The 16,167-nt window shown below is 36.7% G+C and overlaps 1 protein-coding gene across 1 annotated transcript in view; it reads right to left on the bottom strand.

Moving 5' to 3' along the window:
• PTAR1 (protein prenyltransferase alpha subunit repeat containing 1) overlaps positions 1-16,167 on the bottom strand; it is a 43,780-nt gene that overhangs the window by 21,227 nt on the left and 6,386 nt on the right. The window contains exons 2-3 of the mRNA XM_069574108.1: positions 14,461-14,630; positions 2,804-2,870 (exon numbers count right to left, since the gene is read on the bottom strand). Of these exons, the coding sequence (XP_069430209.1) occupies positions 2,804-2,870; positions 14,461-14,630 (237 nt within the window). The remainder of the gene's footprint in view (positions 1-2,803; positions 2,871-14,460; positions 14,631-16,167) is intronic.

Genomic DNA, 16,167 nt, shown 5'->3' with positions numbered 1-16,167 from the left:
GAGCCTGGTGGGGTGCCGTCTATGGGGTCGCACAGAGTCGGACATGACTGAAGCAACTTAGCAGCAGCAGCAGAACACATATCTACAATGGATTTTTTAAAAAATCATGATTTCCTTCCTACTCATCTAGCACAAAACTTACTATATCACCTTATTAGAAAAGCTTCAAGATTAACAGATATTAACATCATTAAAGACAGATTTATGGAGCAACTTCCCTTCATAACACTAAACCACACACAATCAAAACACAGACCAAAAGAATCACACAAAAAGAAAAAACACCTTATTCAGATCTTTTATTTCAAAGATATGAAAGCTAAAACTCCTGAGAAGTTAAAGTCTTGTCAAAATCAACTGCCTGCTAGTTAACTGATGAACTAGGACTAAGATCCATGTATCTAAGAACTAGGTTCTTTACCACCAAACTGCCCTATGAATATACAATGAATTTTTATGTGTTTGTGTATATATATTATGCTAATAAAAATCCTTTCTTGTGGGAGGATTTTCGATTCCTCTGTAACGATGAGGAATATGTTAACATAAAAATGGTACTTCCACTTCTCTATTACACTCATTCTTTTTCAATGAATTTAATTATTTTCAGTGCCAAGTCTGCAAACTAAGTATCTGTTATATACCAGGCACTGGAGTGTTAGAGGCTAGGGGAAAAAAAAAAAAAAAAAAAGACATTGTCTCTACCCTCAAGAAAACTCTCAGTTTTAAGTTTATAGTACTTTCCTAAAAGTGTCCTTTGTTGATTCTTCCTCATCTCTCAAACTTTAGAACAGGGCTGTCCAACAGAAATATAATGTGAGTCATACATGTGAGCCATATATGTGATTTAAACTTTTTTAACAGCTACATTAAAAACAAGTATAAAGTAAAATTTTATTTTATTAATACATTTAAAATATTATAATTTCAACATATAATCAATATAAAATTATTACTAAAAAAGATATTTTATTTTGGGGGGTTACTTAGTCCTCAAAATCTGATGTGTAGTTTACACTTACAGCACTTCTCAATGGAGACTAGTCATATCCCAAAGGCTCGATAGCCACATGTGGCCAGAGGCTACTATACTGAACTGTGCAGCTCTAGAAACCTGTAGTGTCCCAATGTTTAGTCTTTGTCTGGTTCTTTTCTAATATCTATACCCACTACTGGTATCTCAAACAATCTCAAGGCTTTAACTATGATACATTTTCCAGTGATTCCCAAATTATATCTGGCCTAGAACTCTCACCTGAAATTTACAGTCACACACAGCTACTTGAACACAAACCTAACACGTCCCAAACTGAACTCTTGACTTCCAACCAGCACACACCCCTCTGCTCTTCTCCCAAATATCTCCATTCCAGTAAATAGCTACTTCAACCTTTCAGTTGCTCAGGCCAAAAACCAGAGTCAAGATTGACCCTCTTCATTCTCTCACATTAAATGTATCATCTGTGTCTAGGACATAACATAGTAGTTAATCAATAAATATTTGATGAACAAAGTTGTCAAGTATTGTGTGGATTAAATGAGATAATGTATAAAGTTGTAGTATGGTCCCTGGAATAGAGAAGCCACTCATAAACATTTAGTCTACTCCCTTACTTGGAGTTTCCCATAAAAGAAAATAAGAATTCTAAAATCAGTAAATTTTTTAAAACTTCTAATACATTCCATCCTTGCTTACTCTTTAAATATCTGATTATTAGTCAAAAGAAAAAAAGTCAACAGGTTACCTAAATTTAATAAAATGAAGTTGCTCAGTCGTGTCTGACTCTTTGCGACCCCACGGACTGTAGCCTACCAGGCTCCTTCATCCATGGGATTCTCCAGGCAAGAATACTGGAGTGGGTTGCCATTTCCTTCTCCAGGGGATCTTCCCGATCCAGGGATCGAACCCAGGTCTCCCACATTGCAGGCAGATGCTTTAACCTCTCAGCCACCAGGAATTTAATAAAACCAGCTACAAATATAAAATTCAGTAGGTATTATAAAACACTAACGTGGAATTAAAATTCACAGAAAAAGCATTCTTTAAGTCATCTTTAAAAATAAAAAGCTATAATCTATGGCTTTTTCCTACAAGAAAATTCTAAATGAATTCACAATGTTCAATAGGACTTTACTTTTATTTATCTATAATTTGTATCCTGCTTTCTTGTAAGAAAACTTGTGTTAGTCTAAAGAACCACCAATTTTTAAAAATCATACACACTGTTTAACCAAACATTTCAAAAAATAAACCTGGTCTGAATTTTAATATTTCTATAACGTATTCTGTGTTTAAAGCTACAACAATCAGAATTAAAGAACTTAAGACACTCATAAAATGCGGTCCTCTCGAAAATAGTGGAGAGATGTCAAATGATCTGCCCACAGGGGGCACAATGTGACTAACCTACCAGTTTGTGACCTTTAAAGCTTACCTTTACACATTCCATTGCACTGCCATGCTTCTCAAATACACTAACCAACAGTTTATAATCCAAACAATTATACTGATTCCCTCTACCCCCACTAAAAAAAAAGGAAGTTAAAAGCATGTATCAAATGGTATACTGTAATTCAACATGAAAATTTATATTTTCATGAATTTGAGGGAGAATAGACATAAACATGCAAAAAGGAGCAAAGTGTATATTAGAACTGTTATGGAGATATTATAAAGAAATAAGTGTAAGATGCCATGAGCACGTGATTTATATTTCACTTTTCAAAATGCTAACAATTCCTGGTCTTATATGTCTTCAGAAATTTCAACAATTTCATTTTATCACTGATGAGAATGACGTACCTTACGTTCCACGCAGTGGTAAAGTCTGGATTTAGAAGTAGCAGGGTGCATGTGACATCTATCAATTCTAAAATAAAGAGAAGTCATATTAAAAACAAACAGTCCTTGAAGATGTGACTTCTCTTTCTTTTAAAGTCCTCTTTATTATATATATATATATGTCTCACATTATATTTATATTTCATGTCACAGTAATTTTAATGATAACCTTTTTCTAAGCTGTCAGAGATATGAAGATTATCCTCAGGTACAAAGATATGAAGATATTCTTCTACTTATAATAAGTGTAACTTTTTAAAAGTTGATACTGAAACAACTTTACAATATGTCTACAAAGAATAATCAAACTAACCTATTCATTCTATTAGTAGTTTTGGTACAAAAAAAGAAACAGAATTTCTATACCACTATTCATTTAATTTCACAAATATTTCAAGAATTAACTCTGTGCAAATTTTTAAAAGGGAAAAAGAATCATATGTAGTTCAACTTAGTTAACAGTTCGTTTACATTCCCCTGCAAAATTCTTCTTTTTCACACACATTTTTACACAGTTATAGCACTGGTAAACTCACAGTTTGTTCTACATTTTTCACTCAACATCATTACTTATGCGTTCTCCTACACTGCTACAGTATACATTTTTAGTGAAGCCGCTCAGTCGCGTCTGACTCTCTATGACCCCATGGACTATATTTATAGCCCACCAGGCTCCTCTGTCCACAGGATTCTCCAGGCAGGAATACTGGAGTGGGGCTGTCATGTCCTTCTCCAGGGGATCTTCCCGACTCAGGGATCGAACCCGGGTCTCCCACATTGTGGGCAGATGCTTTACCCTCTGAGCCACCAGGGAAGCCCAATACATTTTTAACTGCATAACAATTCTTCTATCATTTATCTTATTCTTTAGGCTGTTTCCTGTTTTCTTTTTACTTTTATGGATAGTATTATCACAAACATTTTAAGCACACTTTTTGTCTCACAGATTTGTTTCTTTGGATATATTTCCAGGAGTAGAACTGCTATGTCGAACAATATAAATATCAATATGGCTCCTAATAAGCATTTCCAAATTGTTCTCCAAATGAACTATATCTGTTTATATCGCCAAGAGTAACATTAATATAGCTGTGTCCCTATGACTCTGATTTATACAATATATTTTAAAAAATGAATGTGGCAGGTAAAAAAAAAACTACACTTTTTGTTTTAATCTAATCTTTAATTATAATTATTAATATGAACATATTTTCATTTTGTTTACTATTTTCTATTTTCATTGTATAAATAGTCTATTCATATTCATTATGTATCTATCATGATCTTAAATAACCTTTATAAACCTATATTTAATAACACAAAGTCAATAATATTTAGACATATCTTCATTTTAGTAAAAACTGAAAATGAGAATTTTAGGATAAGATGATCAAGCTAGGCATAATACTAAATACAATAACCTCTAGCAAGCTCATATTATATGCTAAGTAAATAAAATAATAAAACTGTTATAATTATTTAGAATTATTGCGTACCAAGTAAATTATTATTTATTCACATTATTTCATTTAATTCTCACAATCATAACCCAAGATACCTTTATTTCACCTTACAGATAGGGAAACTGACATTTAGAGAGTTTAAGCAATTTCCCCAGAGTCAATTAGTATGTGGCAATGTCTGTATCTGACTGCTTTTAATAACTGCAACTGAAATGTTTGTCTACAATAAATAATTGGGACATTCTCAGTGTTTGAATAAAAGAGAAAACTTAAAAATCTAAGAGTAAATACACATAAACACATTCCTATTGTCATTTAAAAATATTTTAGTGGACGCTAAAACCAGTTATTCTATTCTCAATCATCTTAGTAAAAGATTAACATTTATTGTTAGCAATGTGGGAGACCCAGGTTCGATCCCTGGGTTGGGAAGATACCCTGGAGAAGGGAAAGGCTACCCCCTTCAGTATTCTGGCTTGGAGAATTCCATGGACTACAGTCCATGGGGTCACAAAGAGTTGGACACGACTGAGCAATGTTCACTTTCACGTTCACAATGTACTAGAACATTTACTAACTGAGCAACAAAAGGTAGGATTAGCACACATTTTACTTTTGACCTTTACCTTCCTCATCATAAGTATCATGGAATGTCTATACTAATCCTGACTATGTAACATCAATGTATATACTATACAATGTCAATATGTCTGTAAAGAATAATCTAATAAAATTCTTCCTCCTTTCACTTTTAGGCACTAATTTAGTATTTACCAGGGAAATTAAACACAATTTTCTATACCACTATCTCTTCAATTCCAAAATATTCCAAGTATTAACTATGTGCAGAGATTCAACTGGGCCACAGGACTGAGAGAATGGATATTATGAGAAATGGAAGACCTCATCTTGCTTTATAGAAGGCTAACCTTTAGCTAGAGAGAACGTGTTAACAGTTAGAAGGCAAACTAAAATAACTGTGAAATAAAAACATACACCACCTTGTGAGGACCACCAAAGCAGCTGCCATTAATTCTCACTGGAGTACCCAGGAAAGACTATAAATGAATCAAGACAGTAAAGGGCACTGCAGACTGTGCTTTGAAAAAGTATGAGCAAAGGTAAAGAGGGACCTTCCCACACAGGCTGCTCTTAAGAGGTTATGGGTTCCACATGGTGACTAAAGCTCAGGATGCTGGGGTAATATACCTGGAAATTAGAATCTGGTCCGAATTTCCTTATCAGCCTGGTGTTCCATTACTTTCCTTTCGTGTGCTATGCTCCAAACCCCTTCATTCCCTAAATGTACTGCCCACTGGCCTACCTCTTCTTCTTTGGCTATAACTCAGATTTATCTGCTTGCTATTCTCTCTGCCAAAAGTATCCTCCTATCCCTGAACTTAAAAAAAAAAAAAAAAGCACCTTTCTTTATAAAGGTCTTCCTCAGATTTCTCTGGTGGCACAGTGGGTAAGAATCTGTCTGCTAATGCAAAAGACATAGGTTCCATTCATGGTCCAGAAAGATTCCACATGTCATGGAGCAACAAAGCCCCCGTGTCCACCACTGAGCCCTCAAGCCACTACTACTGAAGCCTGCATGCCTAGACCCTGTGCTCTGCAACAAGAAAAGCCACTGCAATGAGAAGGCCATACACCTCAATGAAGTGCAGCCCCTGTTCACTGCAACTAGAGAAAGCCTACACAAAGCAACAAAGACCCAGCACAGCCAAAAATAAATAACAATTATTTTTTTAAAACAGGAAGGCTTCCTAACCTACTCGGCTGAAAGCAATCTTTCATCTTTATGTTTTGTGTATATCTTACCTGGTGGGTTAGTCACTAAGTCGTCTCTGACTGTTGAGAACCCATGGACTATATAGCCTGCCAGGCTCCTTTGTCCCTGGGATTCTTCAGGCAAGAATACTGGAGGGGGTTGCCATTTCCTTCTCCATATCTTACCTAACTAACCTCATATAAATATTGTTCTCTTAATGAGGCTGTACATTTTTTGGATACAGGTCCTCTTTCATACATCTTCAAATTAGCCATTCAATCATCAAAGATGAAAAAAAAAATGGTCTCTGCCCAAAAGAAATTCCATGTCTGCCCACAGCAAATAAAGCAATGCTGTCTGGGTTCAAATCTCAACTTCCTTACTTACTGCCCATGAAACTTAATGTCTTTGAATTTCAGTTTTCTTATCTGTGAAATGGGGATCATAACATTAACCTTAGTGTTGTAAGCAATGAGATTCATCCCATTTCTCCAGAGGGGTTTGACACACAGTCTGACTCAATAAATATCTGTTCAACTAACCACCATTGCTACTTACCAAGAAATAGGTTTTTTCAACATCAATTAATCAGAAGTAAAAAGAAAAAAAAATGAGGCAGTTGTTCTCATGATGAAACAGTTTAAATTTCTAAACTTGTATGATAAGCAATAACCAAAAACCAGTTGGTTATTAATTGACTATATGAAAATGTTTGTATATGAAGGGAAGCCTCTGGAATTTTTCTTCAAGTCCACAGTTTTTCAAAATCTACTACACTACCCCAGATAATAAGATAAACTGGTATTTAGTTTATTTAGTTTCTGGGACTCTCCTTTTCTGCATTAAAAAATATGTGTACGTGATCAACCATAGTTGCTATTTGTTCATACTTCTAAGAGCAACTCTCTCCCTCACCCATAAATGAAGATGAGTTCATCCTCCACCAGATACTTCTTCCCATAGCAGCACAGGCAAAAGCTAACACAGAAAATACCCACGTCCCCACTTTTCAATTTGTGGCTGTGTGGAGAGAGAGGAAGGCTAATCAAAGTAACATTTCTTTTATTGGAGGGCAACAGCAGCTGCTGGGTTCAGAGCCCAGGTGTACTAGTAGCTGGGAAGTTCCTAGGCACATCACTTAATCTTTCTGTGCCTTAGTGCTCTCCTCATAAATAAAACTGAGCTAGTAATAGTGCTGTCTCATAGGAATATTAGATGATTCATGCCCATGAAGTGCTAGAGCAGTACCTGACACAGGGAAAGCACTCAATGGTAACTCCTGTTAGAAGGCCTGTATCTAGCCCAGTTATAAATGACATTGGGATGGGATGCCACCAGAGGGTCGAAAAGAATCTCTTGAGCTGGCTGAGAAGTGAATGCTGAGCACTTTCTCGAACCATCACCGCACTGCCCCAATTGTCTAAACATACTTATTCTCTAAATACAATACAAACTGCTAACTCTTCCTGATTTAGGATTCAAGTTCAGATGGGACTGCTTTCAGAAAGCATTCCAGTCAGATCCAAGAGGTGTGGGTAAAATATTGACAGAATATCTGAAATGAGAAAGGGCCAAGGAAGGAGAAATAATTAAGTTATAAATACTGGACATAATTAAGAATCCTTCCTGTATTACATGTATTTTTCTACTCTTCTTTTCTACTGGCTCTGGATAAATGAGAGAAAGAAAATCTGTGTTTCTTGAGTCTATGGCATGCCAGTCTCCGTGCTGGGTGCTTTAATTCACATGTGATTCTTACAACAACCCCCTGAGATCTGTTAGAATTCTCTTCTTTTGGTGTGGAAATAGGAGGTTAAGTAATTTGCCTAAAGTCAATGCTAAATGGCTTCAGTGTGCTAATAACTTGAGTCTAAATCCAGATATGTTTTCATGTAAAGAAGATGCTCTTTCCAACCTAGCACACTGTCTACCATTACTTTGCTGTCTTCCAGTAAGGGCTGAACCAAAGATCTAAAGATAAACATGCAAAAATCAACAGTTGACTCTATATTTCATCAATTATACACCAAGATGTGAGCTACTGATATCCCTACAGTCCCTTGAAATTAAACAGATCTCTCTCTAAACACCAGAACATATACCAGCAAATAACTATTTCGTGTTACACTAACTCCAATATATGACTGGCTCATCATCACATCACAAGGGAAAAATGAATCAGGGTACAGTATACACAGGAAAAGAAGTAGCTAAATTTCACCTGTAACAAGAAGATGCAAGGATGCTATAGAACAATCAGTGAAAAATCAATATGCTTTCTTGGCTCCACTGCATTCTAGAAATGGTCCAAGGTGAGCAGTGGCCTGGTATGGTCACTGGGTTTGACAACTGTTTCTGAGAGAGATATGTTCCCATGCATCAAAAAATAAATCCAAGGTCAACTTGGACTGATTAATCTTTCCTCTCAAATACATGCAAGTTACCATAACAAGAGAGGCTTGAGGTAAGGTTATGTGGTAAATACCAGAAAGACCCTTTTATTATTATAGAATACATCACTGAATCAATAGCCAGACTAAGCTAAAACCTCTTGCTTACCAAATTCTTGTTATTTATTTGACAAATGTCTACTGAACACGTTCAGTTCAGTTGCTCAGTCGTGTTTGACTCTTTGCGACCCCATGAACTGCAGTACGCCAGGCCTCCCTGTTTGTCACCAGCTCCCAGAGTCCACCCAAACCCATGTCCATCGAGTCAGTGATGCCATCCAACCATCTCATCCTCTGTCGTCCCCTTCTCCTCCTGCCCTCAATCTTTCCTAGCATCAGGGTCTTTTCAAATGAGTCAGCTCTCTGCATCAGGTGGCCAAAATATTGGAGTTTCAGGTTCAGCATCAGTCCTTCCAATGAATATTCAGGATTGATTTCCTTTAGGATGGACTGGTTGGATCTCCTTGCAGTCCAAGGGACTCTCAAGAGTCTTCTCCAATACCACAGTTCAAAAGCACCAATTCTTCTGTGCTCAGCTTTCTTTATAGTCCAACTCTCACATCCACACATGACTACTGGAAAAACCATAGCCTTGACTAGATGGACTTTTGTTGGCAAAGTAACGTATCTGTTTTTCAAGATGCTGTCTAGGTTGGTCATAACTTTCCTTCCAAGGAGCAAGCGTCTTTTAATTTCATGGCTGCAATCACCATCTGCAGTGATTTTGGAGCCCAGAAAAATAAAGTCAGCCATTGTTTCCACTGTTTCCCCATCTATTTGCCATCAAGTGATGGGACTGGATGCCATGATCTTAGTTTTCTGAATGTTGAGCTTTAAGCCAACTTTTTCACTCTCCTCTTTCACTTTCATCAAGAGGCTCTTTAGTTCTTCCTCACTTTCTGCCATAGGATGGTATCATCTGCATATCTGAGGTTATTGATATTTCTCCCAGCAATTTTGATTCCAGCTATATTAATAGTGCTAAATAAATAAAGACAAGCCACAGCCCTTCTAACAAACTCGCAACCTAGCTGAGAAAAACACTGTTTAAATAACCAACTACAATAAAGTGTGATACGTTCTACCATGAATTCCTTATGAATAATGATTCCCACAGGAGTGCAGAGGAGTAATTATTGCTTCCTGGAGTAGTCAAGATGCTTCATATGTGTGTGAAACATGTTAGCAAACACAACACAACATTAGACCTGAACCTTGCCTCTGAAAAGGCATGGAGTTAAGGCAGTGGTACACAGCAAAGTCCAAGAATGGAACAGTGTTTGGTATGGCTGGAATGTATATCAAATAGCTGCAAACTCAAACGTTTTAGGGTTCAAATAAATGGCAAAAAAGAGGCAAAGCAAACCTAGTAAATAGTAATGATACTGCCTCAGTGTCTGAAGGACATGGGATGTTGTGGTCAACTGGAATAGGCTTGTCTAGTCAAGAAAAGCAGAAGCTATGATGCCAACAAAGGTCCGTACAGTCAAGGCTATGGTCTTTCCAGCGGTCACATACAGTTGTGAGAGCTGGACCGTAAAGAAAGCAGAGTGCTGAAGAGTCAATGCCTTTGAACTGTGGTGCTGGAGAAGACTCCCGAGAGTCCCCTGGACAGCAAGAAGATCAAACTTCAGGAAAATAAACCCTGAATACTCGCTGGAAGAACTGATGCTGAAGCTGAAACTGCAGTATTTTGGTCATCTGGTTGAAACAGCTGACTCATTGGAAAAGTTCCTGATGCTGTGAAAGATTGAGGGCTGAAGGAGAAGAGGGTGTGAGAGGAGATGGCTGGATGGCATCACCAATGCAATGGACATGAACTTGGGCAAACTTTGGGAGATGGTGAGGGACAGGGAGGCCTGGGGTGCTGCAGTCCACACGGGCTTGCAGAGAGTCGGACATGACTGGGTGACCGAACAACAACAAATGATTCCCAGCTAACCGCAGCTATGCAAAAATGGACATACCCAACACTTCTGGCATTTCAAGTGAAGAGAGAAATCCAGATTTCCATCCTAATTTTAAAAGTTCATCCCAATTTAGAAAGTTAATCCAATTAATTTTTAAACATTTAACAACATTATATAAGCTGAAACTAAATAAACATGTGGGCTGGCTTCAGCCTGTGGGGTTGAGAGTCTACAACCTCTGATGCTGACTATAAAGTAGAGGAAAAAGCTGCGGATGTAGCCTACAGACAGTGTGTGAAGGCCCTTGAATACTAGGCCACAGAGAATGACAACCTTAACCTTGTAGACATCAAGAAATAAGAAGATAGATATTTCAGTAAAGAATCTTTCAAACTGTGTTTCTAAGAAGTGTTGTTTAAAACGATTCATTAGTGGTATGATGAACACAAATTAAAGAGAGACTGAAAATGGGGTAGACTAGCTATGAGGTGATAATATTTGTCCAGATGAGAAATAAGTGAACAGATGAAACCCATGCTCTGTGACAACCTATAGATGGGATGGGGTGGGAGGCAGGTTCAAGAGAGGGGGGACATACGTATACCTATGGCTGATTTATGTTGATATATAGCAGACACCAACACTATATTGTAAAGCAATTATCCTTCAATTAAAAATAAATTGAAAAAAAAAGGAGTGACGGGTTAAGAGAGAGCTCAGTGATGAACTGACAGTGGGTATTGTGAGAAAGAGGAAAGAGCAAAAGATGACAGAAGGGGTGACTTGGGGATAGAGTATGGGACTACCAAGTCAGAACTCCAATGCTATGGACTGCTCCCTTGCTTTCTGTTTCTGTCATGGATTTTTCATAAATTATTATTTTTTAATATAAATTTATTTAAATTGGAGGCTAATTACTTTACAATATTATATTGGTTTTGCCATACATCAACATGAATCTGCCATGGGTATACATGTGTTCGAATTACAGTATCTCACCTCTCTCAAACCAAACATGGCTATTACTGCAGCAGACTTTTAAAAAATATTAGTTTCTAAGTTACTAATCAGGGAGGCTGTGATGGTTAGTTTTGGTTAAACTATGGTTAAATGTGACTGGGGTGCACAGATTAAACATGATTTCTGAATACATCAGTGTGAGGGTGTTTCTAGATGAGATAAACATTTGAATCTGCAGACTCAGTAGACAGCCCTCCCACTGTGGGTGAACATCAATCTGTTGGGGTTTCTGAATAGAACACAAGGAGGAAAACAGAAGAATTCGTCCCTGTTTTGCTTTTTCTCTGTCTGCTTGAGATAGGACACCTCATCTTATCTTCTCCAGCTTTCAGACTGAGATTTAAACCATTGGATTCCCTGCTTCTCAGTCCTTCCGACTCAAGGAATTAAATCACCAGCTTTTCTGGGTCTCTAGTTTGCAGAAAGCTGAGTGTGGGACTTCTCAGCCTCCATAATCATGTGAGCCAATTTGTCATAACAAATCTTGTTTTTTGTATATATAAAACTTTACATATATGTAAAAACTTTTCTATTGGTTGTTGCTATGGAGAATCCTGACTAATACAGATGATTTCCAAACATCTGAGGAATTCAGCACATTAATGAGAACATGAATTCAGTTTGGATAAAAGGAAAAACTTATGTTTCCAGAATAAAGGTCACCTGCAGTTAAAAATTACATTCTTAGGGGAATGTCTAGGATTTTGGCATGATCAATCACACAGACACTGACATTTCTGAAACTGGTTTTAAATTGTCAGCTTTCTTCACGTGGCTCTTAAACATGTATTTCTACAAAAACAGTTTTAAAAGTATAGCATTTTCATGAAACAACTGCTTTTTGCTAATATTTCTAACTTTTTTCCTTGGTAAATTTCACTACTGTGCTCTTCAGTTCCCAAGTTTAGCAGAGTATTTCTACGTTAGTCAGGTTGCATTTTCAGGTATCTTTTCTGGTCAACTGGAAACTCACTTCCATATTTTTACCAATACAATATACAACCTAAGTAGTGTATGACACCTCACTGAACCATGCTGTCCCTCCTCCCAAAAAGTGAAATTAAAAACTACTTTCATGAGGATACAGGTTAGGATAAAATCAAGTTGCTCCTGTATACACCCAGTTGCATCAGAATTCAAAGCTTAGACGTCAGCTATTCATGTGAGTGAGCTTAACCATTTGATCTTCTACCTGGGTTGTCCTGGGTCACATCAAGATAAAATTACATGATGAGATGATTTAGCAAAGCCTACAGTGCCTTGCCCAGAAAGACAAGAAACAAGGAAACAGAGACAAGAACTTGGAAGACTACAGGAAGAAGGCAGGTTCGGCTAACACACGTCGACGAGCAAAAGCTAATGATCTGAAACAATAGCGTTTGACACTAAAAATTCATACTGTTTCTTCTACACAAGATCATCATTTGTCTTCCCCACACAGAATTAGGTATGTATTGGCTCAATCATACATTTCTGTGTGCCAGAATATACACAATATAGCTCTGTTAGGCAAAACAATAACTTCATGGATTCACATGGTGCTACTTTGTAATTTAATGTCACTGAAAACTACAATAGGGTAATGGAGAATGAAAGGGGATTAACAACAGATCAATGTCTTACCTTTAAATTTATGCCTAACCTATGCCTTTAAATTTTTGCCATAAACTTAATAAACTTAGACATAGCCTTATGATTAATAAATAAATATCAGTGGACTAATTAAAACACAGGAAGTAGAAAATATTTCACATTAAATCTTCAAATCAGATTCTTTTTTCTACTGGTCTAAACAGGAAAAAGTGCTATTAACCTGCAATGATAATACATTAAGGACAACACCAAGAGGAACACAAAAAATCAATACGTCACTTTTGGAAATACTATTCTCTACAAAGAGATATTTTTCACTCAACTGGAAGCTTTCTGAGTAAAGGAAACATGTATTATGCATCTTTTTATCCTCCACAGTACTTAGAGCAGCTCCTGGTATGAGTAGGCCCGTAATAATGGCTACTGAACTTTACAGTTCTTATTCAAAATTAGCCAGCAGGCATACCAAGACATTTAAGGTACTGGTGTATGTGGGAAGGGAAAGAAGCTTTACAGAAATCATTAAGAATATGATCTTGGATGAGTATTCTCCAAAAAAGTGAGAACTCAGGTCTTTTACCTAAAATATAAACAGAATTTGTGTACACGGAGGCTCAGCAGCCTCTGGAGAAGGAAATGGCACCCCATTCCAGTATTCTTGCCTGGAGAATCCCATGGACAGAGGAGCCTGGTGGGCTACAGTTCATAGGGTCTCAGAGTTAGACACGACTGAAGCGACTTATCAGACACAGGGGGAAAACAAGGAAGAGACACCAGGTGGGATGAACAGCGATTGTCTGATGCAGCAAAGAAGTTTCTCTGCAGAGAAGCAGAAGAAAGGAAGCCTGGGATGGCTTTCTTTTGCTCATTTCAGCACAGAACAGGACACAGAGGGCCAGAGCTCAACTGGGATCACAGTACCACAGCACCACCATAAACCACTGAGCCGCATCACAGTATTACCAGCACCATCAAACCTTTGTTACCTCACATGAACTCTTACTAAATGAGTTCTATTGCCTATAACTTACTTAAGGATTAGAAACCAAAGAAACAGAGCTTGTAGGGACTAGAGTCCACTTCACAAATTTTCAAACCTTTTTTAGCCATAAGATATTTTCCTCAAATACCTTACAAATGACTCTAGTACATTAAAAAAAAAAAAAAATCAGAAGTAGAGAACCTGGCACCATGGTTGAAGCACCTTCCAGAGAATCACAATGGATGCAAAATTAGAAAATGAGTGATGAGTCCAAACTCATTTGACAGAGAAGTTAAGAGCCTGCCCAGTCAATGAATGAAAAAGCCACAACTAGAATCCAGGAACGTCAACATCACAGAGGGTTCTTCCTACTATATTTCATGCTGCTTCTGAAAAATAAAAAAAAAGGACAGTCTCCATACTTACCATCTTTGTTCAGCCACTGCTTTCTTGTTCTGTACAAAAGGAGCTTGTTGTGGACATACGGTAAAAGGAACTTGACACACCAGCTCTCCACACCAAGTTTGTTTTCAACCAGGACTATGGGACTCCGGTTATACCTAGCTTCAGGACATGGGATCAGGCCAATTTCATCTCTTAATATGTAAAACATAAAAAGAATTAAAGGTAAGAATACTAGCTTTAAAAAAATTTTCAAATCCTACAGAGCATTAAAAAACTGCACATATTTCCTTTTCTTACAAATATTCAGCACACCCACTGGATTGGTAGAATTCAAAAGTTTCCTAATACTGACAAGAACATGGAAAAAATACTGTTTGGACTTGTGGTGACAGGAATGAAAGCTGGTCTAATCTTTGAATAGAGATTTGAAAACATCTGTCAATTTTTTAAGTACATATACACTTTGACAAGCAATTCTACTGGTCAGAAATTATCCTATGCCAAGATATAGGAATTCATTGGATATTCATACCAACATTGCAATAAAACTTGTTAATACTCTAAATGTGTATCAAACAATATAAGACTGGTAAAATAAACATGGGCCATCCATGGGATACAGCTGTAAAAAAAAAAAAAAAAATGAGGTAAATCTGCATATGCTGGTATGGAAAGGGTGCAAAGATATATGAAACAAAAAAAGCAAAATGCCAAACTCAGTGTAAGGCACAAAGCCCTTTTAAAAAGATACTGAGTTGCATTAAAAATTTCCTTTGTATAATCTTTTAAAAAGATACAGAGTTGCATTAAAATTTTTCTTGGAAGGATACCAAGAATCTTTGGGGGAGAGGGTTTTATTTTTATATAGTTTAAATTTTCTAATTATTTGTACATATTAGGCTTGTTTTTTTAAAAATGTCAAAATGTATGTGTGCTTGCCTGCTAACAAATATATGTAGACCAAATTACTAATAAAATTATATTATCAGTGAGACTGTGAGCCATTTTTTATCTTCTTCATAATCCTTTACACATTTCTAAAATAAAAAATATGCTAATAAATGTTGTTAAACCACAAATATTTCAAGATTTGATCATTTTCATCTATGGTGGCCTCTAAATCCCTTGATTCACCTCAACTTACACTGAAAATTTACATTATAAGCAGAGATTTAACAAATAAGAGGGAGGGGATATATGTATACCTCTGGCTGATTCATGTTGATGTTTGGCAGAAAACAACAATAAAGCAATTATCCTTCAGCTAAAAAATAAATAAATTTTTAAAAATTTGATAAGTGGGGGAAAAAAAAACAATACATAGGGCAGTTGACTTACACAGTAAATGAACCAACAAACACCAAAATGTTTTTGTAAAACTTGTACACATGCCTTTCAACTACATAGAATTTACAGTTCTCATCTATAAACATCCTTTCTCAAACAGTATGTTCTTCCCTTAATTAATGAATAACTAACAAGATGCCTTTTAACAAGAGCAGTTGACATAAATACTTTTAGAGTGTTTAAGCAGAAACGGAATAAAGAACTGGTTTTCAGAGCTTGTGTGTGACATTATCTATCATGCTCTTGGCTTCCTCTGCCAGAAGTGTGTTGGGTGATAGATGCAAAGAGGAAACTTGTTCGATTACAGATTATAAGAAAAGACTCCTTTTTTTTTGGTTAGGTCACCATCACAAGCTGGTGGGAGGCTGTGGAACTAAAATA

Source organism: Ovis canadensis, chromosome 2 (genome assembly GCF_042477335.2).
Source record: "Ovis canadensis isolate MfBH-ARS-UI-01 breed Bighorn chromosome 2, ARS-UI_OviCan_v2, whole genome shotgun sequence".
NCBI lineage: Eukaryota > Metazoa > Chordata > Mammalia > Artiodactyla > Bovidae > Ovis > Ovis canadensis.
The sequence above is the reverse complement of the archived record's forward strand: the minus strand, read 5'-3'. Positions and strand labels throughout refer to the sequence as shown.